At 53.3% G+C, this 21,821-nt stretch overlaps 5 protein-coding genes across 5 annotated transcripts; 3 read left to right on the top strand and 2 right to left on the bottom strand.

Moving 5' to 3' along the window:
- Nucleotides 1–41: 41 nt before the first annotated feature.
- Nucleotides 42–3,537, bottom strand: J4E78_001030 (uncharacterized protein; the record flags this gene model as incomplete). The annotated part of the gene is made up of 6 exons (XM_049361691.1): nucleotides 42–2,551; nucleotides 2,610–2,627; nucleotides 2,677–3,041; nucleotides 3,103–3,220; nucleotides 3,273–3,375; nucleotides 3,439–3,537. The coding sequence occupies 6 exons, from the start codon at nucleotides 3,535–3,537 to the stop codon at nucleotides 42–44; spliced, it is 3,213 nt and encodes a 1,070-aa protein (XP_049226974.1).
- A 360-nt stretch (nucleotides 3,538–3,897) lies between these two features.
- Nucleotides 3,898–5,380, top strand: ATG18 (autophagy protein; the record flags this gene model as incomplete). The annotated part of the gene is made up of 4 exons (XM_049361690.1): nucleotides 3,898–3,943; nucleotides 3,995–4,357; nucleotides 4,402–5,272; nucleotides 5,326–5,380. The coding sequence occupies 4 exons, from the start codon at nucleotides 3,898–3,900 to the stop codon at nucleotides 5,378–5,380; spliced, it is 1,335 nt and encodes a 444-aa protein (XP_049226973.1).
- A 496-nt stretch (nucleotides 5,381–5,876) lies between these two features.
- Nucleotides 5,877–7,091, top strand: J4E78_001028 (uncharacterized protein; the record flags this gene model as incomplete). The annotated part of the gene is made up of 2 exons (XM_049361689.1): nucleotides 5,877–6,066; nucleotides 6,124–7,091. The coding sequence occupies 2 exons, from the start codon at nucleotides 5,877–5,879 to the stop codon at nucleotides 7,089–7,091; spliced, it is 1,158 nt and encodes a 385-aa protein (XP_049226972.1).
- Nucleotides 7,092–16,202: 9,111 nt separating this feature from the next.
- On the bottom strand, nucleotides 16,203–19,369 carry J4E78_001027 (uncharacterized protein; the record flags this gene model as incomplete). The annotated part of the gene is made up of 9 exons (XM_049361688.1): nucleotides 16,203–16,625; nucleotides 16,939–17,002; nucleotides 17,052–17,086; nucleotides 17,536–17,563; nucleotides 17,615–17,630; nucleotides 17,975–18,228; nucleotides 18,278–19,000; nucleotides 19,081–19,215; nucleotides 19,269–19,369. 9 exons carry the CDS (start codon nucleotides 19,367–19,369, stop codon nucleotides 16,203–16,205), a joined length of 1,779 nt encoding a protein of 592 aa, XP_049226971.1.
- Nucleotides 19,370–19,639: 270 nt separating this feature from the next.
- J4E78_001026 (uncharacterized protein) lies at nucleotides 19,640–20,938 on the top strand (the record flags this gene model as incomplete). The annotated part of the gene is made up of 3 exons (XM_049361687.1): nucleotides 19,640–20,140; nucleotides 20,204–20,293; nucleotides 20,339–20,938. The coding sequence occupies 3 exons, from the start codon at nucleotides 19,640–19,642 to the stop codon at nucleotides 20,936–20,938; spliced, it is 1,191 nt and encodes a 396-aa protein (XP_049226970.1).
- Nucleotides 20,939–21,821: the final 883 nt, after the last annotated feature.

Raw genomic sequence — 21,821 nt, 5'->3', positions numbered from 1 at the left:
ATTTGGACATCATCGTCTTTGAGTCAAAGCATATTTACCATCTACTGTTGGTCCTCCTTCACGATTTCCTTCCTCTTCTCTCCAAGCTTGTCCGACCGCTCCAGAATCTCACCAGCCAGCCTCTCCAGATAAAACTTGGAGACGTCGACTGGTAGATCCTTGAATGCTCTCACAATCTTCTCTACATCTCTCCTGCCGTTCTCATACGCCTGTAGGTCTCTGTTACCATAGACGTCTTTCCCTGCCGCGTATCCTCTCTCCAAGCCCTTCCAGAACACATTGACTGCCACGCTCACGCCATCTTCCGGCGTAGCTGTATGGCTCCACATGGGTGGTATGAATAAGACATCACCAGGCTTGAGTAAAGCAATGTGCGGATGAGTGCGCCGAAGCCTTTGGTCTTTCGACGTCAGGACATCAATATTGGAAGACGAGCCCCCGGGAGGGAAGCCTAATAGAGAAACATCGGTAGGTGGGTAGAGAAATAGAGTTTTTGAACCGCGTACTTGACACAGGATGTTGGATAGAACATCGTAGTGGAGCCATAAGGTCACGGGCCCTGAGATGCGAAGGGGTGAGCTGTGGTAGTTTTCCTTGACTAGATTGCACACGTCTGGTACGCGGAAGTCATCGGATATAGTCGGGAAGTCATCTTCGAGTTTGGTAGGCAGCTTGTTTGGCTGGCTTGAAGATACAGCACGAAGATATTCGTGAGACCCTGCTGCGATACCGTCTAGGAAATCTGCCACTGATTTCTTGACGTATGAGAAGTTTTTGTCCTTGAACGTCATACGATCTGATGTGCATTCATGGATGACAAGGTCTCTTTTGGGGCCAAGCTTTGCTTTCAGGTAGTCAAGTGTCCATAGGTCTGTGCACGGGCCGATATCGAGGCCTTCGATGATGGCCGGTTTTGACGTAGCCGCCAGCTTCGCAAAGTCATCTGACGACTGAATCTGCACCCTTGCGATCTCGGTAGTACGTGCAGTAGTAGTAGGTCTCTTCTCCACACCACCCTTCTGTCGCCGACCTTTGGGTCCCGTTTCTGTCGTGTTCGCTTGTGCTGTGCCTGCTGTGCCTTCTGTGCCTGCTGTGCCGCTGATCTGACTCGGCACAGCGCGACGCCACGACTTGGCCCCTTGCGCATTGTCAGGAAGGATGACGATCGGGTCTTCATTCCAATAACTTCCCATTGAGAAACAGACCGCCCCTCCTCCTGCAAGCACAATCTCGCCTCGAGAGGTTGAAACGGCCCCTACACCCACTAGCAAAGGCCATGTCGTTGGCGGCAAGGCCTGCATACTGGGATGCTCCACCTCGATGGTCGTGTCCTTGCATGTTAAGAGCAGGAAGTCGTCTGATAGAGAGTGGATATGCTTCTTTGAAACACCTCCAATCAACAGCAGAGAATCGTTCCAGGGAACTAGACTGGCACCTATACGCGCGTATGCAGAGTTCTCCAAGCTGCTGCGAACGTCATTGGCGCGGTCCTTAAAGTTGAGCCTAGGTGTTGGTGTGGCGGAAATGGACCACTCCCACACCGCGTCTTGTACAACCACGCCGCTCTCGTCTTGTCCACCTGTCAGCAACCCCCAATCTTGAGCAAAATCGATCGTGGACATCGCGGCGGCGAAGCGTGCAGACGGGCGCGGTCCGTCGACGGGAATGCTGTTCCATCCGCCGTTGGCAGTCCATAAGGCACAGTAGTGTTCGGCATCGAGTACTGTGCCGTCACTGGCTTTGCCACCAAAGACAAAGACGCCATGGATCCGTGATTCCCCACTTCCTAATACAACAGCAACAGCAGAATGACGGTACCGGGCTGGCACCAGGTCGTCCACTCTGGCCCAAGCTCCCTGATTGAAGAGCCAGCAATCTGCATAAGCCTGGGTGGGCGATCCGCGGCCTCCGACCAACAACGCTTCACCGTTGCGCATTGATGTGATAGTATGGCATACGCGGGCAGCAGGTAGCAAGCCACAAGGCTGGATGGTACGATCCCCGTTGGGATCCTCCCGCGTCAATGTGTCCATATCGGCGAGACGGGCTTGCGTCCCTTGACCTCCGTGGAAGGCCACCGAGTCCTTGTCGAAAGCGAAAGCTGCTGTGAAACGACGTGGCGTCACGGCACCACCACCCGATAATTTCAAGGTGTGAAGGGTAATACTTCCCGCATCAGCGGCTTTCCTGCACCCTGTGGTGGCTGTTGCCTCGCCATAGGCTAACTCGGTCGGTCTACCTTGCTCTGCATTTGAAGCGACGAGTAGGAAGTAATGACCCCCAAAGAGCGCAAACTCTTCCCACTCGTCAAACGGCTCCACTGCATTCAGCCCGCGTCTAAGGGTGGGAGGGGTAAAGCCATCATCAGACCATAGATCCCACAGATTGCGGGCCATGGTTATTGTGGGCCATCCTGCATTACGGAAACGAGCGGCTTGCTGGTTTAGTGATGAATGCAACTTAACCGCGTTGATTGATGCTTGTAGCTTGTCGAAGTGAGACAGCATTGTCTTGGCAAAGGGATGAGCTGGGCCCTGCGGAAGGTACTGTTCTATGCAGTATGGAGTCAGTATAAGCGAACTGGTACATACACACGAAGGAATGAATACCTAGTATGCAGAAGCGAGCTACAGATGTTAGCATAACTCATGAGCAGGGGTTGACGAATCTGCATACCGTCTTCGATAGTACTAGCCCACTGTATGAGAGCATCAGAGTCCTTTAGCGGCATGTAGGTCACAGACACTTCGGCGACGAACAGGATTGAAGACGAGGGGACATCGAACTCGGCCCGCAGAAGTCGTTCGAGTGTGGCAAGGTCTTTCAGATCGCATCCCAGAGCCATGTAGCTGTCGCTACGAAGATATACAGGCTGTTCGGACTGACGGAGTTTGGTCCTGAGCAAGGCGTCTCGAAGAAGACCATTGCTAAGCATGGTATCTCTCTTGCGTTGCATCAATTGTGGATAGTCGACGTCGACGAATGTAGATGATTGCGTGAGGGCCGGATACCTGTGCCAAAACTGGAAAGGCAAGGGATCACTTTCCGGACTTAGTAGCTTCTCACTGTGTTTAGAGTCGCGACGACGGATGTCTTACTCACTATCCACATCCTAGGTTCACCACAATCTTGGGCTTTCCATTCTCTTCTTCCAGAAACCGGCGGACTACTTGTTCAACAGCATGCATTCGTAGCCAATACCCGCGATTGATCAACGGATCTGAAGGGCATCAGTCCATGTCTCACATGCAAGTGGTATCGAAGTGACATACTGCGTCGAACGAACTTTGGTACAAAAGGCTCATAGAAGTCAGGCTCATTGCTGAGATAGAGTTTCGAGACGCTTCTCTTGGACACAATGCTGCTGTCATTCGTCTGACTTTAATATCAGTCCAGTCGCTACGAGGATTCATGGGCGGAAGAGGCTGGGGACCTCACGTTCATGATATCCACATCTCTTCTCTCGCGCAGGGATTTCTGGTTACCCTTGCGCTTTGCAGCAGCATTCTTGGAGCGCATCTTGGCGTCTTTCGCCATGTTCTGGTCTTCACGATGGTGTGGCCATGGTCTTGGGAGAGGAATGATTTTTGGAGCACCAGCCACTACGCGGGGCTAAGCTGACGTCGGGATCCCTGCATGGGCGCGTGAACCATCGTCAGACGGCGGTAGCTGCAACCTACGATCAGGCGCAGGCTATCTTTTTCTATCACTTGCACCGGCGTATACACGCATCGCTATCGGCATCGCAATCGCTCGGGCCTGCGATTACCTTTGCGCACCCGCTTGTAGGGCTTGGACTCCCGCGAACGGCGGCCAACAGCTGCACCGAGCTATCACGCGGATAGTCCCCAGCCCTCGCAGCACCCGAAACCACGCAGGCAACGCCAGACTGCAGCGATGAATTTCGTAACCTTCAACCAGGACCACAGCCATCTAGGCGTCGGTATGCGCTATGCCAGCCAGCTGCAGAACATGTACTGACTTATTCGCATAGGCACGCCCAATGGCTATCGCATATACACCACCGACCCGTTCAACAAGCAGTCCGAGTCGCGCGAGGGAGATGTCTCCAGCCTTGAGATGCTCTTCTCCACGTCGCTGGTAGCCCTCACCCTGTCGCCACGCGTGCTGCGCATACAAAACACCAAGGTTCGTCGGACAGGCGACTCTGGCCAGGCACGCGCTGACAAGCACAAGAGGCACTCGACCATATGTGAGATGACATTCCGGACAGCCATTCTCGCCATGCGCATGAACAGGAAACGCATCGTCGTCGTGCTCGAGTCGGAACTCTACATCTACGATATAAGCAACCTGCAGATGCTCAAGACGGAGAAGACGTCGCCTAATCCCAATGGTACGTCGCAAGAAGCAGCACTTAACAGATACTGACTGGCATAGCGATATGCGCCCTCTCAGCATCGTCCGAGAACAACTACCTCGTGTATCCGCTGCCCACCAAAGCCGCACCCGCTACCTTCCAGCCGCCTTCGCACGCGCCGCCCAAAGCCGATCACATCGCACCCACAAGCGGAGAAGTCCTTATATACGATGCTACAAAGATGGAGGCAGTCAACGTGATTGAGGCGCACAACTCTCCTCTCTCTTGCATTGCGCTAAACAGCGATGGTACCCTGCTGGCGACGGCATCGGAAAAGGGCACCATCATCCGCGTCTTCTCCATACCCGATGCGCAGAAGCTGTACCAGTTCCGGAGAGGCTCCATCCCGGCCAGGATATACAGCATGTCTTTCAACTCGACATCGACCTTGCTTAGTGTGTCGTCGGCGACCGAGACTGTCCACATTTTCCGCTTAGGAGCGCCCAACAGCAGGAGTAATAGCGTTTCTTCTGGGCCTAGCAAGCCCATAGGCGCGTCCCATGCACGTAGCGGAAGTCGAACGAGCCAAGAGACGGCGGATGAATTCGGTGCCAGCACAGCAGATGTATCGACTCCGGAGCGGAAACCCATCAATCCCACTTTTGGAAGTTTGATTCGACGCACATCGCAGACCGTTGGAAAGTCCTTCGCCGCTACCGTCGGCGGATATTTACCCAGCGCTGTAGCAGAGATCTGGGAGCCCTCGCGCGACTTTGCGTGGGTCAAGATACCACGCTCTCCGACAAGCTCTTCCACGGGACCTGTTAGGAATGTGGTAGCGCTGAACAACAACGGTCCTCAGATTATGGTAGTTACCAGTGAAGGCAACTACTATGTGTTCAACGTGGACTTGGAGAAGGGAGGCGAGGGTACACTGTACAAACAGTACTCGTATGTTGTCCGTCCGTGTACTGCCTTTTGATACCTGCTAACGTTGACTGCAGCCTTCTTGAACCGAACGAACTCGCAGCAAGCAACTCACAGGATTTGCCGGAATAGATATCCCACCACATGGCCCGATGCACTTTCCTTTAAGCCTCTTATTCTTCTTCTTGCATTGCCTCTGGCGTATTTGGTCCCACATTATTCCCCACGGGTTGGCGCACATGCCTTTGGAGTAGCACGATAGTCTTGATTTACGCATAGGTGCATACTGAGCATCCCATGGCTCGGCAATATTACTTGCTTTTTGCGGAAACTTTGATTTCAACAGTGATGTCATGCAAGTAGTACAGTAGAGAGTTTATCGAATCTGGCGCTTGCATCGTGCATGAACAGATATCGTGCATTGCTCTAGCGCGCTCCCGTGCCCCGCCCACGCGTCATTGGCCGCTGCCTGAACTGCAACCATAGTACATTTATTTCCATCAACCTTGGAACTTCTTCAACACCACTACGCTTCTATAAAACACACACGAGCTGTAACCACGTCCATAAATCCCCTCATCTACTCGGCGAAACTTCAACGACCACAACGCACCGGGAATCCGTAAAGATGGTACACCAGAATACAACGGGCAACCCGCTAAGCTCGGGTTCGCTCGCGCTGTTCATGGCAACGTCGCTACCAAAAGGCGAATCCTCACAGCTCAAGAATGGCACCGAAGCCGTCGCACTAGCAGTACACGCCGGCATGCTTGCTGTTGGCTTCCGCCTGATCGGGCTGGGCGAAGACGAGCGCATAGGTAAGCACCCATCTCATTCACCCTCACCTCTACACGTCATAACTCGGGAACTTATAGAAGCGCACGCAGACGCCGAAAACCCAGAGTCGCTACCGAAAGAATGGAATGCGTCATCCTCATACGCTTTCAGATACGCCCACGCGCAATCAGCCATGGAGTACCTCGTCAAGGTCAATAGGTTGGGAGGCAAAGCTGTCGTATACGCTCTCGCGCTCGGCGATGACAAGACCACACATTTCGAAGTCACGACCAAGGACTACATATCCGAATCACAATTACCATTCAGTGTGTCTGAAGACACATCAACGGAGCAGGTGTCGGAGAAGGTGCAAGAGCTGTTCATCTCACCAGGCAGGCTGAACGACCTCGGCTCGCTCCTCAAGATATCTGTCATCCAGAAGCTGGCACCCGGGCTGAACAAGCCAGGCTACGAGGGGGGCAACACCGACCGCGAGCGCACCCCTACAGCGGATCGGCAAGAACCACAACGAGGGGGACCTGCAAACCCACGGCAGCCACCCACTGAACCAGAGCCCGCACGACCATACCCTTTCAACGATCCTCTCGCCGCACAGCCAGGCTCGGGGCGGCACCTACCAGAACCCATACCCGGCTTTGACGACGAGTTGGGCATGAACAGACAGCCCGGTCGCATGCCCGGTAACAACCCCATCAATATCGGTCACGACGACCTATATCCGCAAGGTCTCGGACCCAATGACCCCCTCCGACCACACCTAGCAGGAGGAATGCCACGACCTGGCGGTTTTGGCGGCGGCGGGATGCATCCCACCTTCGATGATCCGTTGTTCCGCGGTCAGGGCGGACAGGGTGGATATGATCCCAGAGCGCCTCCGGGTGCGCGTTATGACCCTCTAGGACCAGGCGATCCACTGAGAGAGGACAGAGGACGAGGTCCCATGTTCCCAGGCGGGGGCGGCTTTGGAGGGCCTGGTGGCTTTGGCGGAGCAGGTGGACGACCGCCAAATCCATTCGGTGGCTTTGGTGATGGAGACTTCATCTGAGCACCCAACAAAAGATTGGCGACTGGCAGAAGCGATAGGTGAAGAAGAGAGGACGAACAATTCACGAATGACGATTAACACGGCAGTATAATACGGCGTAGTAGTTGACGTGCATGCGGCACAGGCAGGGCAGTGCTGCACCGCCTCAACACTGCATCTCGGTGCTTGCGCAGGTACGATATGTAGATGAATATGTATTATATTTAGAACGACAGACGTCAATACCATCATGACAGTTCCATATCGAACTCTTTCTAATTGTTCATGCGATGAGCGAAACCCATCGAGCGTCAGTGCTGGGGCTTAGATGTCCACACCCCCGGGGCCACTTCAAGATACCAACGATGAATGCAGGCGAAGCAAGACGAGCGCTCCTAACAATATCGATGCCTGAACTCATGCGCCCTCCATCGAAGTAAAGTTTGGGTGGGCAGGCGTCTCCCAGACGATATTCTGGCCTTAGGATCCCAGCCGCTAGCAGAAGTTTCGCAAATGCCTCAAGATATTCCGGTGAGCATCGTCACTGACTCCTGCTGCCTGGCAATAACTCAGCTTCTGCCCAATACCAAGCGGAGGTGTATGTGATGAGGTAGAGTCACTTGGCCATGAGATATGCCTGCCAGTACCTGAAGTCAAGGTTTCCATGACCAACGAAACATCTATTGGTATCTGCAAGGCATGCTATAATCGTGTCTAGACTGTGGTGTAACACGGTATGCATGAAAGATATAGTGTATCATCACGGAATGGTCCTTCACTGTACAGCTGCAAGGAGCCTGGGGTGTTGTGATTGGAAGCCGCAAGACGTCTCGCTTGTACCGGGCCGCCACTGTGCAGGCCCTGGTCGTTCGAAAAGCTACCTCACCGTCATCAAAGATTGAGATTCAGGCGGTGAAGCATGCTCTCGCAGTGATGGCTGGTCTCGGTCACTCTGGCCTTTCGCTTGTCACGAACTCGCGTGTTACATTCTAATCTTGCTATGCAGTCAGTGCAGTAGTCTAACCAGCTGGATACTTCCAAGGCTCTTGTCTGCATGACAGAAGCACATCGTACCAGAAGCAGGCTCCTGCGTAAAGCTAGGAAACCCCATGTACAAGGAACGAGATACGTAGGTGGTTATGTGGTTTCACCGCACAATCTATGTCTTTTGGGGAAGAAGAAGCGAATCAAGCTACTACCTGCCTACTCCTTAGCTCCTCCCAAAGTCCTATACACATGGGCGAGCTCTTCGATGCTGTCTGAGAGCTTGATCAGGGAATAAGAGACGAGCTTCACGTCATGGCACTACCAGCCGTCCGCTAGTCACCTTAGTTTTGCGCCGACACAGACTCGCGACGCGGATGGTGGCTTACTGACTCGCTTTGTACATACAGTGGGAGTATCAACCATGGGCTCACCTTGGCCTATTTACCACGTCGTTGGGTCGCACATATACGGCTGAGACCAAAGGATCACCCTGACTGTGGTGGCGACCGACTGTATACTGCCGGTGGCCCAACCAGCGGCTGATGTCTCGTCGATGGTGGCTGATGGTCGACTTGGGCAGCGTCGCAGTACCTACTTTTCTGTATCTAGCATGTTTTCCTCAGTATCAAGCGTCATATGGTGTGATACTGGGACCCAACGTTTGATGTCAAATGGCGTGGGGTCTGAAAGCGCGCTTCCGGCGCACGGGCGTTCGGGGAGCGCGAAGAACGACCTCAGTGATTGACCTGATGTTACGGGCTGAAGACATGTGCGGTAAAGCTCGTAACGATAATCGGCGGCGTAGTGTCTCGAGGATTGTCGCACTTTGCGTCAGCCACTGCGGAGAGCTGATGCGTCTTACCTGCTTCCAGAAAGCAGCCTCACCCGTGAGGCACAGAAGCTTACCTTCACATCCTCATGATCCTACGAAGTCTTCTCGACCCATCTCCCCTCTTTTTTTCGGCCCTGATTGAATACACTCCGAAAGGCGCCAAGGGCACATCGTCTCGCCCTCCGAGCCAATCAGTAGGAAAAGTGCGAGTACCATGCACAATTGATCTTTACCCACATGGACCGGTCACAGTGACAATCCAGCACGGGAGCAGACAGCCTACAGGCATGGGAGATTCGGATGCCGGCATCCTTCTTGCTTGCTGAGGCCTGTCTGCCGTGGGCCGTCGCAGGTCGCGGCGTCTAAGCGCGAACGGCTGAACCGTTGAGAGGGTAAATTTACCGCCATTCGAGACCAGTGTTAGCAAGTCTAATCGACTTGTCACTTTCCTGTTTCGCATGTCTCCTGCCTAGACAGGCCAATATGCGTTCACCTATCCCGCTCGAATTATGCAAATATCCATCTTTTTGTCTCATCCCACCGGCCTAAATAGGGCTAAATGCATGGCGGTTGCTGATAACACTGGTGTGATGCCGATCGGCGGGCGGCTGGCGCGTAATCAATGGCCACGAGAAGGCACAGTTCATCACACGTTGTGGCAACGGGCATATGCAGGATGGGGGATGGAGGATGCCATTTCTCAAATTGCAAAGACGGAGTCGATCCGGGTGTGACCGCTGTCGCATATTTGCTCTTGCCTGAGTTGGATTGTTGGACTGCAGGGTTTTCGTGTTGGTCTCCGTACCTCTCGGCTTCGTTTCGCTGCATTTTTTTATCCACAAGGAACGCTTTGTATAGCTCGGTAAGATTTGTCCTGCAAGAAGCATCCTGCCGGGAGTCGTGGACATGCGCGTGCCGGCGTCGTTGGTCGGAATTTCGTATCGATTGGTGTGACAGCGTGTCTGAGCGCCGAGAGATCGCTACCAGTCTGCTGGATGTGCTGTCATCTGCAATGCAGCTTGCGAGCATCATAGCTCGACATCGCCGTCTAGTCATTTGTGTTTTCGATGCTCGTACGATTTTCAGGCAGGAAGTCAGGGTTGTGCTTCCCCGCAAGCGAGATGAGGAGATCCAGGCTTATCCCCCGCGGAGGGTTCTTGTCTGCGCTCGGTTTGCGTTCATCGTTTGCTATGATCGGGCGGCGCAGCTTCGCGCCCACTAAGTCGACGATCTCGGCGAATCGGCCGTTTGTGGACAGCAAACGCTTGCGGGAGTTTCCAGTTGCCGCACCGATCTGGCTGTGCCTCACCGTTGTGAGATTGCAGAAAGGGGGCCGGGGGACGCGGACGATATGCATCTCCCATCATTTCTGTTTGACATTTGAGGCTCAACGACAAGGCTGCTTCTGCAATCGTCGCAAAACACGGGGCTACAATATTGGACGGCATCCTGCCACAGTGCCGAAGCAAGGGAAAGGCCGTAGGTATGCCAAGCGTCCTAACTGTTTGAAGATGGACCCCGAACCCGGCGAGGCTGATTGTGAAGATGAACGGAGATGCCGCCAACATTATTCGCGGACATGCCCAGAGGATTTAGTCCGGCATCGTGAGGGTGATGGTATTCATGAATCAAGCGCTTGGAGTGATACGGACCCTTCGAACACCGCTTCGCGTCGGACCAAGTTATACTTAGACTGCACATATCTCGATAACCCTACTGCGTCTAGTAAATGGCATGTAAGCCTCAGAAAAGGGTTTAGCCTCACATTGAGGAATTCTGTTCGGTGTTGAGCAGTTTGTGTTCCACGCGCCCAAGATGTGCGGACTAACTGCGAACAGCATGTAGCTCGCCGCCTTCCTCTTCGATCGTGGATGGCCATCTGCCAAGTCACCAGAGTTACAGTAGGATCACAAGCGTACCTACCTCCTGGTACTCGGTCTGGGTTTTGCATAACATTAGTGTCGCAATACAGTACCACATATAGTTCCAAGGTTCGGCTTGCATCTTGATTTGGTACGCTGTCCGTGCGTTCTTCGATGCCATTGGCCGGGGAAGAAGCATACCGTACCCGAACGTAGTAAACCGTCTTGGGAAATTCGTACGGTTGGTACATATACTTGGAAGAACCCTGATGAGCTTCTAGTGGATACCGGAGATATGTGATATAATTCTCCGTTTCAATTCCCGAGCATGAAGACAATACGCTGAGCTAACGAAAAAGATCGTGTGGTACAGGTGTGGTTTACCGATGTTCAAAGTGGGCCCTGTATTAAGTGGACAAGTTAATACCGAAGAGTGCAGTCCGAATTTTCTGACCTATGCAAAATACCATGCTTCCAAGGTGAGAACAGCTTCCCTGTTGATAGCTCCACTGGTTCTGCAGGGTATTGTGTAGCTTCGGCACTCAGGGCCACTGCAAGAGTCAGGCTGGCGCTGTATGTGGGTGGAGACTGTCATAAGCCCTGAGCTGCTCCACTGCAGCCGGCGGATCGATTGAAGCCGTTAGCGCCATACCCCTGCTCGACGCGCGAACAGAATTTGCTGAAGACCGAAGTGGAAGGGGGGGCCTGACCAGCTGTGACCTCACGCACTTTCCAAATGACGAGACGGGCCAGCCAAGCAAAGTAAGAGTAGAGAAAGAGAGCAAGATTATCCGAGTTCGTCTTTTCATTTTCAAACTATGTCATCATACCTTCACAGGAAGCGCATGTGCGGGCTGAAAACACCCACCATTCGACGTTGTTTTTAGCTGCACTGCACACACCTCTAGCGAGGCGGCGTCTATCGCGGACTGTGGACGCGGCACCAGACATCGCTAGCAGGGGTTTTGCGGCTCGCGCGGGCAGCGGAAGCATCGCGGCAACTCCAGGTTTTTTTAACGCCTTACCGATCGACTCGGAACCTAGAAGCGCCGTCTAGCGCTTTGAGGAACGCGATTCGCACAACATGGCGCCAGGAAATGTGCGTGCATGGCAACCGCGTGGTGTTGCGTCCAGTATGTATCCAGTGCCATGTGTGTGGTTTTCCAGTAACCTGTACCAAGGTTTGGAACGTCAGATTGCACGAACAGCATTCGGCTGTCTTCTATGTGGTATCGCAAGAAGCAGGGACACGGATGACTATGGATTTTGACGTCGCTGGGGTTTCTTTCACGGAGGCGGAATCTCTTCTTGCCACTAGGCTGCGAGATTGCACCGGCGTGATTGTCAGCCAGCCTAGCAGGTAATGTGTGTCATGAGCGTCAATGTCAACCCACGTTCCTCTTACCCATATACTGCGTGGACTTCTGGCATTGTCACAACCGAACGTCCAATAAGCTACATGGGTCGGTCAGTGCTCAGCCATGAAACGTTCCTTCGTAGGATTGTTTCGAGAACTTGGTCCCCGTGACCTTCTCCGTATGACCCATGTCAACCACGCATATTGGGTCTCGCTTTATGTTGTACAAACTTGCCAACCGATGCACCTTCCTTCCCGTAAAGTTGGTGCGGCTGGTCGCATGGTAGATTGCTGACTACTTAGATTACACGTGGATCTTCCGGTCAGCTCACTGCAGGAACACGGCGGGTGCGCGGCACAATTGGTCGTTAATTATTGAGTTCAAGCGATAAATCCCGCGTTGCTGTGTGGGCTAGGCATGGTCGAGCACTGCGGTGGGCGAGACTCGATGCCGTGGTACAACAGGCTGGTACTCGTCAGTGACAACCCGTTGTTGGACCGCGCGGAAACAGGCTTGGCCTTTCTCATGATGTTATTGGGTTGATGAGTTGACCAATGGAAGATGAAGCGATGCTCGTATAGGTATGCCGTCAATCCCCAGCAATACATGCAGACTGTATAGTCTATGTGGAGGTGATTGCAAAGATATGCCGATGTTGCAATGGCCCAAACTGCGACCCGACTGATGTGCATTGCAGCAGAATGTCTCAGTCGAGATGGCCCTGTCCGGCCCGGTACAGGTGACTTCTCCCTTGGTTCCGCGGCATGGAGCATGGAGGCCGAGCGATGATGGCTAGCCATAGTGGGGTGTGAAGGTCCCGTCCCGTCGCATATGAGGGTTGTCACTCGCATAGGACGAGCGTCACCTGAGTGGCGCCTGGGGCAGAACGTCTGTCGCACGATCCCTTCCTCTTTGATTAGATGTCGTCATGCACAGTTCGTCGTGTCGAGCAAGTCGCTGATCGTATCGCCTGTATCAGTGCGGAGGAGGGGAAGGATGTTAGGGGCCAAAACAACGTGCAGCTGCTGGCTGGCTCAGACCCAGAATCCCGGGTTAGGCAGCAAAGGTCGCCGTTATTGCGACGGGTCTGGGTTGAAGGGTAAGCGAAAAGAGACGCGTCGAAACGAGCACGGCCAGATTGGGGAGGTCGTTGGAGGATCGTGGTGGGAGAGAGCTTGGCGGCCGTGACGTGTGGGGCCTAGCGCGCTCGAGGGCTGCAACCAACGAGCCGACGTGGCTCGAGCCAGATAAGACAAGGCCACACGGCCAAACATTAAGCGCCCATCACAACGCTACGCGACTAGTCTCTGGAGTACACGGACAGGGAGCAGAGACAAGTTCCGGGATTGATTTGCGATGTGGGTCGGCAGCGATGCGTGATGTGGTGGAAACGCTCCAGCTTAGCATGAGCAGCATCCGTCCACTGACCTTGTTGCTATAGCTGCCCCAGGGTAGTTTTCGACTGAAATCACAGGTAATATAGCCCGCGAAAGAGCATGCTGCGTCTAATTAGTAGCATCGTGGGTCCGTCCGCAAGCTATCTCACCGTGCCACCTCCCCAGCGTATCGTTGGCCAGTCAGATGCGGCCTGCGTGAATTCGCTCACATCGAGGGCGCTTAACATGCACCATACCTGCAACACTTCACAAACAGCCCACATCCATGTAGACTTGATCTGACAAGGGTCGCGCTTCGTGGCTTGCGGTAGTGGTCCCCGGCGTATCCCCGCCTAAGGTGGGTCGTACGAAAAGACGTTGTGGACAGTGCCGGCTTATTGCAGCCAGTCTCCTTGGATCGATCTAGGTGGCGTCCTTCCAGCCTCCTAGACTGCTAGGGTACCATGCTAGAGGAGCTGGTCATGATTTGAGTTTTGTGCATTGAAGAGGTTTCATGGTGTAGTGTGAACGAGCGTGATCATATTCTCCTAGTAAACAAGAGGGGCCATTATGCGATGAAGCAGGGCAACCTTACCACGTAGCTACAGTTTTTCTATTGCTCTCACATTCTTTGGAGTGCACTAAAACGCCATTGTTACAAATTTCCACCCACGCAATGTAAAGAAAACCTTGAAACAAGACAGCGATACAATTTGCTACAGCCCATAGTGGAATCTTCGACTGAACGAACTGCTTCCGACGTATCTCCCCATGCTGGATGTATCAAGTGCTGGTACAGGACAGTCCTCGCTGATCGATGCAGAGTTAACCTATGCCGTCGATCAGAGTTTCGAACGCGTGAAAGCTGCGTCATCGGCATGCACTTGGGTGCGGCGACTGCATCCATCTTCCTCGTGTCTTAGAAGTTGTTAGCAAGATGAAATGAACATATAATTAGGTTACTACTGACCTGCTGAGCGTGTCTTTACGAGGAAAGGTTGCAGGGCACCTTGAACACTTCCAAGGTCTGTTGTCTGTGTGCACACTCTGGTCGTGGCGAGCCAAATCTGTCTTGCGCACAAAGTGTTTGTCGCACTGAGGGTGTGGGCAAACATTCGGCCTCTTTCGCTCAGCCGCATGTGTAAGCATGTGCTGGTTGAGGTTGTATTTCCTAGCAAAACCCCTGTCTTTGCAAATCAGGCAGTGGTAGGCAGCATTGGCGGGATCAGTGTGCCTGCGGTTGCGTGTTCGTTTTGCGACGGCAGTTCGAGGAGCTCGTGCAGCCCGAGCTCGTGCATTGGCAGTCCTGATCACTGTTGACGCCTGTACGGGGCTACGGTTGCTGTAGTTGTAAACCGGCGCCGAGTCGTATCCAGGCATAGCTGGTGATGGATACGCACTCTCGTAGGAGTACATGTGTGTGCTAAGCCGATCGGGAGCTACTGTGAGTGGTGGATGCCCTGATAAGGACTGACCACCCATAGTAACTGGCACTTCTGTGCCAAACTGGATGCGAGCTGCTGGGTTCCATGTCGGGCCCTCTAACTTGATACTAGAGTAAGAGTCCGGCTCTGAGCCATCGTGCGAATAAGCAGCAGACATCGCGCGTTGACTGTACACGTCTGGGGATGTAGGAGGTGTGTCCTGGGCGGAACTCCACGGTACTGGCGAATGGGGGACTGGGTGATCGAAAGCTCCTGACAGATAGGGATCTGCAGTGGCCTCTGCCGAGGTGCCGTTGGGATACTGAGCGCTAACCCAGCCTTCCGATTGTGGGGGAGACGATGAAGGGAGAGTGTTCGGCATTGAAGGGTGGACTGGATATAAACCAAGACCATGTGGGTAGCTGGGCCGCGGCTCTTGTTGTCTTGGTGAAGGATAGGGTGACTCAAGCAGGGAGCCTGGTTGAGATGTGTGTTGTTGGTAAGGCGAGTTGAAAGGTGGCGTGGGCTGGTCCGCGTACGAGTACATGATGAAAGAATCTCAAAGGGATGAACGTAGTCCACAAGTCTTTGAAGTCAAGTAGGTTGGCGAGGAATGAAGACAGGCAAAGATAGAAATGATGTGGTAGAAGCTGGATGAGGATGCCAACTGCAGGGCGTTCCGGGACGAGTTATATCTGTACGATGCAGTGCGTGACTAACTCCAAGATGGAATTGATTTGTATACTGCGCCAGTGCGTTCTCGGAGCCTACGTTAAACAGTGGGCTCTTGAGTGTTAGGCAGATTCTGAAATTATGCTAGACAGGGCAGCATGAACAGAAAGCTCGAGCCGCCTACGCGGCAGGCGCCTGTTAGCTTCATGGGGCTATGAAAGAGTGGCAGGGGGGCGGTGGATGCAGCTCGAGACCGGGGTATGTGCAAGTGAACCAGACAGCCGGGTAGCTAGGCCTTAGCGGGCCGAACACAGGCATCCTTGCGCCGACCGGACTTTGAGGCGCAAGAGGAGAGGGCGGTTGTACCCTTGCTCGATGTGCATCCCCATGAAACTGGCCAGTCTGGCAAAGGATGTCCCGTCTGTATCTGACGTTGATCGTTCATTCATGTGTCACCCCAATGCCGTTACCAAAGTGAGACACCAACACCTCAACTCCATACGCGCTTGTTTGAGTAGCTCTTGGGATAGACAGATCAGATCAACTTGAATTTTAACCGGATTTGCAGTGCTCATCCTTAGCAAAATGTACCTATATGTCCGCGGCTGCAAGCGCCGGCCATCAAGCGACCGATGTGCTCGCTTCGCGCTGCTGCTGGAGCTGCGACACCATCGCAGTAAGTTCTTCAACTTGCGTTGAAAGCTTAAGGACTAGTGCCTTCAATGGAGCATCGGTTTCTGTAGACCCTGCTCGTGCCTGGGGCTTCTGGGGCTTCCTCGCAAATGAGTTTGGTGCTTCCGCCATCAATAGGCGTGGAGAGTTGACCGGCAACCGAAGAGCCTTTTTTGGTGGGGTTGGTGTCTGCGGTCCGCTGAAAGATGTCGCTTTCACATCGAGATTACGGGTATCGGTCAGCTGCTCGTAAGCCCAGATTGCAAATACAAGAGGTAGATGCGTGGCCTTGAGCAAGACGATCCGGACGCTCCTGAGTCGCTCGGAGGGGATGACGAGCCGCAACGGTCGAATGACTAGCGGAATGAGATTCTGGAAGCCGGTCAGCCTTGCAAAGTTGAGCACGGCTGTGGATACCGCTGCGTTGTGGGTTCGCAGGGATTCACAGCGGCCTTGAGTCGAGAGAGCCTGAGCGCCAGAACAAGGCTTGTCAGTGACGTGACAACGGCAGAGCATCCGCCGACGATGCTTCCTTCACGAGCCGGCCACGAAGCTTTGACTGGTTGGTTCTGAGCGCGTCTTCCACGATAGCCATAGAGGCTGTGTCGATTGGGCGTTGAACGACCCGGCGCTTAATGCCCGCTTTTAACCTCCCCATAATAATAGCACTGAACAACATACTTACCAGTGGAGGCAGAAAGTATGTCAATCGATTTGAGCTGGATGCTTCGAGCACGTATACGGAATAGCTGCATCGTCAGTGCCTGAAGAAAGTTGCCTTGGATCATGCCGACGTACATGAACAAATATTCATCTCGCGCATGATCGAGAACCTGTCCACCGTCAATATCGATCCTTTGGAAAGTAATATAACCAGAGATGATAAGCTATAGCCGGTTGTTCATGGGGTCAGGGCAGTCAGTGCCTGCGAGAAATCTCCTGTTGCAGTCCCAATCGGGCTGTATCACACCCCCGTAAGACCAACCGGAAAAAGTCAAGTGCTAACCCCAATGCGAATGCACTCTGGGGAGACTGCAATGGAGATGAGGCGGTCCAGTCGGGAGTTAACCGTTGTTTTGCGCTTGGCATGCACAGACATGCATGCGATTTGAGGTTGCAAAGCAGTGAGGACCAATGGAAAAACCCATTACCTTACTCAACGAGTTGCTCAAAAGCGATATGAGGCTTGTAATCAACAAGATGTTTGTCAAAGTGACGAAAACAAGCTAGTGTGTGATCAGCAGACCGCGATGCGATGCATTCCAAATAGTCAGACTCGTACCATCACAGGAGGTCCGAAGAACGGCGAGCTATGCAGGCATTAGCAAGCCATTGGCACTGTTGATCGGAGGAGTGCATACATCTCTTCGGCGACATCTGCAGGCAGCTGTCGTCAGTACTGGTGGACAAGAATCGGTGTATGCCTTCGCTTGGCCGTTGCCTGAGGCTTGACTCACCGAAACCTAGGTAGCTAGAGCTGAGAAGGCATTAGCTGGTATAGCAACAGTGGCGTGATGTTAACCATTACCCGAAGAAGACCTTGATCAGGATCCAACTCTACGTTGCACGAGTCAGCAGTTGGCACGTCGGTGACCCCGATAGACAACTTGCCATCTGCTTCGCATTGAATCTACTATCTCTAGCCAGCAGTACGAAAGTAGTTAGAAACCCTTTATATCGGTGAGCATTGGCTGCAGCTACTAAAGCGTCGGACGCCTTACCCAGGTACAGGATGACTACCAGTGACAGGAATTTGATGAAATCCTTGGTCATTTCTTTGAGACACGGAATAAGGGTGCCAAAATATCGATTGAGACTCAAGAGAGAGAAGATACGCGGCACGAGGAAGAGAGCCTCTAGTCCGAGTACGTCATAGGCAAGATCGATGGTGGTAGCGTTGGCTGTAGTCAGACCAACAATCCTCATAATGCAGAAGACAAAGCCCACGACGACGATACTGATGTCCCAGGTCCACCTAAAGACGTTAGCCTCCATCAAAATGGCGATGAGAAACGCATGCCTACCAAAAGTCCGAGGCATAGAACGAGCTTTGCCCTGCGTCTAACCAATCCGAAAATTCATCGTACGCGAAGCTGGCAATCCACACGTAGAGCAGTATCTCGGGAATGGTTACTCGGGCGTTGTTTCGCTGCACTAGAACTGCGTAGTACAGCCCTAAGAATGCCGCAAAAAAGAGTGTCTCGAAAATCTTCAAGTACAACGGAACGCGTAGCCTGGAGAAGGGATCGGCCTGCTTTCGGTTGTACTTTTTGGGCTTCTTCTCTGAGTGTAGACTGAGGGTCTCCCAGAATACGATGTCGCCTTTCCACAAGCCATTTATGATTTTCTGGACTGGTCTCTGGGACAGGAACTTCTTCGCACCAGATACAGTCGCAAGCTCCAATGCACTGAGATTCTCGCATTGTGACATCAGCGATCCGAAGCGAGATCTGGGAGAGTCGCCGCGGCTGAAGTAATCGGTGTTGGATACGGGAAGCAAAGGCGACCGCTCGTCGGCATGTGTGGTGTCGCGTTCGTTCTCGCCCGAGTGGTAGCCGTTCGGTGGGTTGGAGGTGGCCGGCGTCGTTGCCGGCGGGAGTTCTACTAGCAGAGACTCGATGATGTCGGCTTCTTTCAGGTTCGTCAAGAATTGCCAGGCTACGAATTCGCATGCGTAGCCTCGCGCTTCGTTCACACCAGGCTCGTCGCTGGTTTCCTCCAAGGCAGAGAAATGTCCCTTCAGGGCCCTTCAATATGGTCAGCGCTCTCCACTCCGGCATGCAACCATCTGGCATTGATAAAAGCGACCTGGGTTGCCTCGACGTACAGTAGAGCGGATACGAGGGCAGGGTGGTCGACTTGGGTAGACAGGTATGCGATGAGAGGCTGGACTGCCCGGCCCTCCTGCGATCGACGCAAATCTTCGAAGGTATGTGGCAGCTTGATCTTATGCTCAAAGAACCTACTCTCGGGTTAGGCTACTGGTCAATTGCGCATTCACATGCATCGACTGACTGGCACAGTTTGTCTACCAGATCTCCGAAGCACTCGTCGCCGGCTATCTCTGGCACGCCCGTTTCGTCTGCAGGCCATCTCGGTGTGGACGGTATCGACATGGTGGGTTCTTATGATAGCTTGCGATTGCCCTCTGCCACTTCCTCCAGTCTTCGCAACATTGAGAGATTCGCGACGCGTTAGGCGCATGGACCTCGGGACCCGCGTCATCATGGCTCTCTTGGCAGCCACCATCTGTCTCCGCGACTGCAACCCTCGACTTCGCTGCAGCATACAGCATGCTCTGAAGCTGTCGTGTACACGACATGCGACTTTATTCACACAGCCTTTCGCTCGCACTAACTCACATGTGAACCGCCGTCTCAGGCAACATGACGCACGATGCTAATTTCGTCGGCAATCGTCTACGGCTGAGCGCCTTTCTTTCATGTGTGGGAGGGATGCCAGACCGTCCGTCGCGTTTTAAACCGCCTATACAAGATCTGGACGTGGTAGACTCCGCTGCCCCGTTCTCCAGATTACATCGCGACGTGTCAGTCAAGGAACCGGCCAGGGAGCCAGCAATCTTGCCCTCAGGATCATCTGCCGAGGCAGAAGTCATCGGAACCAACTTGTGTGAGGAAGCTGCAGCTACCGACAAGCCGCTGGATACCAACATCGAAGAAGATCGATCTGTCTTGGTTGGTCTCGCGAATGCGCCATCTGTTTACGAGATCCCACGTTCATCACCACCAGACCTCCGTCTAGCCTCTGTTAGCGGCGGCACACAAGGACTTCGCAACGGGCTTTCGAGCACTCGGAAACGGCGTCTACCAGTACATGAGCTCGCTTTGCTGCGGACTACTACACTGGATGGACTACCCCTACCGGGTGTAAGGAGCTTCTACGGGTTTCATCGTCGGTAGCTTGCGGCCAGCTAACGCTGTTGACTTTAGGATGTTACTCTCGACGTTGCTGCTCCCATTGCGGTCGTGGACCCTATCGAAGATAGCCAAATACGTCTTACAAATACGTTGCACATCTCCGTATGTCAACGATAGTCAACGCTGACACTGCTGACCTTCACGCAGACTTCAGGCGGCGTCATCATCACGAAGAGTAGGCTGATACCGAAGACAACACAACCGCCAGATTCCGTCGGCCGTCCCAAGACCGAACCAATGGCAATGCGCACAGAGCCCCTGGAGAGACCCACGCAACTACCTGCTAACATGCAGCGATATTGTCCAAACCTTCGAGATGCTTTTGACGGGTTTGTCGGTTCCGAGCTAAAGCTCGTTCCCAAGAAAAGTGTCAACCGCCAAAGGATCGCCAATCCGACCAAGAGACAGAAGCCCGGTATCAAGCGCGAACTAGTTCTACGAGCTGGGTCACCACCTTTATCGGCGGGTTGGGCTACGACTACCGCAAATGCTTTAGTTGTCGGCAAAACACCTATGATCGTTGGTGCGAACACTTCGTCAAGACTTGAAAACGCCCAAACTCACGTAGGACTCGGACAACTGACATTGACGAGATGTCAGAACGTTCTACAGGCTGGCACAGATGATCGACATGCCCCTGAACTGGGCGATGAGACACTATACGAGGAAGCTCACGAAGAAGATCGTGACAACGATGTTACTGCTGAGACTGGTCACTACCAGTCCAACCGAGTACCCACATCTTGAGACAAGATCAGCCGATTTTGATGTTCAACACACCTGGACGGTCAAAGCGAGACGGAGAGTGATGGCAAGATTGCCAGCCCTTATTAACGACGTTGACGATTCATATTACTCAGATTAAGACGGCGGGGGACCCTGGAGATCAGCAATGGGGTTGGAGAGTATAGAGTGATATGTACTGGGACAGCGAGCGCCTCCTGGGTATTCGGTAGACTCGGCTCTTGCATGCCTGACAGCGTTCGATGACAGACGTCAGGCCTCCGAACCTGCGAAGACTTCAAATTGCGAGCCGGGGAACGATGTGGAATAGACCACCAGAGGCAGTGTCAGCTAAAGCATACAGTCCAGGTATTCGTGGGGCTCCTTGAAACGCCTCGGTTCCTAAGTCGTAGCAATGTTCATGGATGCGGACTATGGTCCACGGCATACGTTCGCAGTCTCGGTGAATACCTGAGCAAGAGATGGACAGGATGAATGAAATAAATTTTAAGTCGCAAGCCGTTTGGTCCGTCGCAACATTGGCCTGATCGGGCTGTTTTGCAGCTGAGGTGTGACGTCGCTTTATTCGAGCATGTAAGCCAGCTACCGACGTCTGTGTGAGATCGATGACTTTGGCACTGCAGATTGGGGTCATCGAACATTGACATTCGATGTACAGGGCTCCCGTGGTCAGAACGTGGTATTAGTTCTTAACGTTGTTCTAGCGGCAGTCCCGAAATAGCGATCGGTGTCTCGGTTTCGCGATTCAGACACTAACATCAAACACCACACTACTGTTTGGACGCATGGACAAAACATAGCACAAGTGTTCTGCAGGCGTGTTGACACAAGTGGAGTGATGATTTAAATGGTGCGGCGCAACATATATGGTGGGCTTGCGCCTCGC

This window comes from Alternaria triticimaculans (genome assembly GCF_023758025.1).
Source record: "Alternaria triticimaculans strain BMP 0046 chromosome Unknown scaffold_1, whole genome shotgun sequence".
Taxonomy (NCBI): domain Eukaryota; kingdom Fungi; phylum Ascomycota; class Dothideomycetes; order Pleosporales; family Pleosporaceae; genus Alternaria; species Alternaria triticimaculans.
Note: the sequence above shows the minus strand (reverse complement) of the source record. Positions and strands in the feature narration are given on the sequence as shown.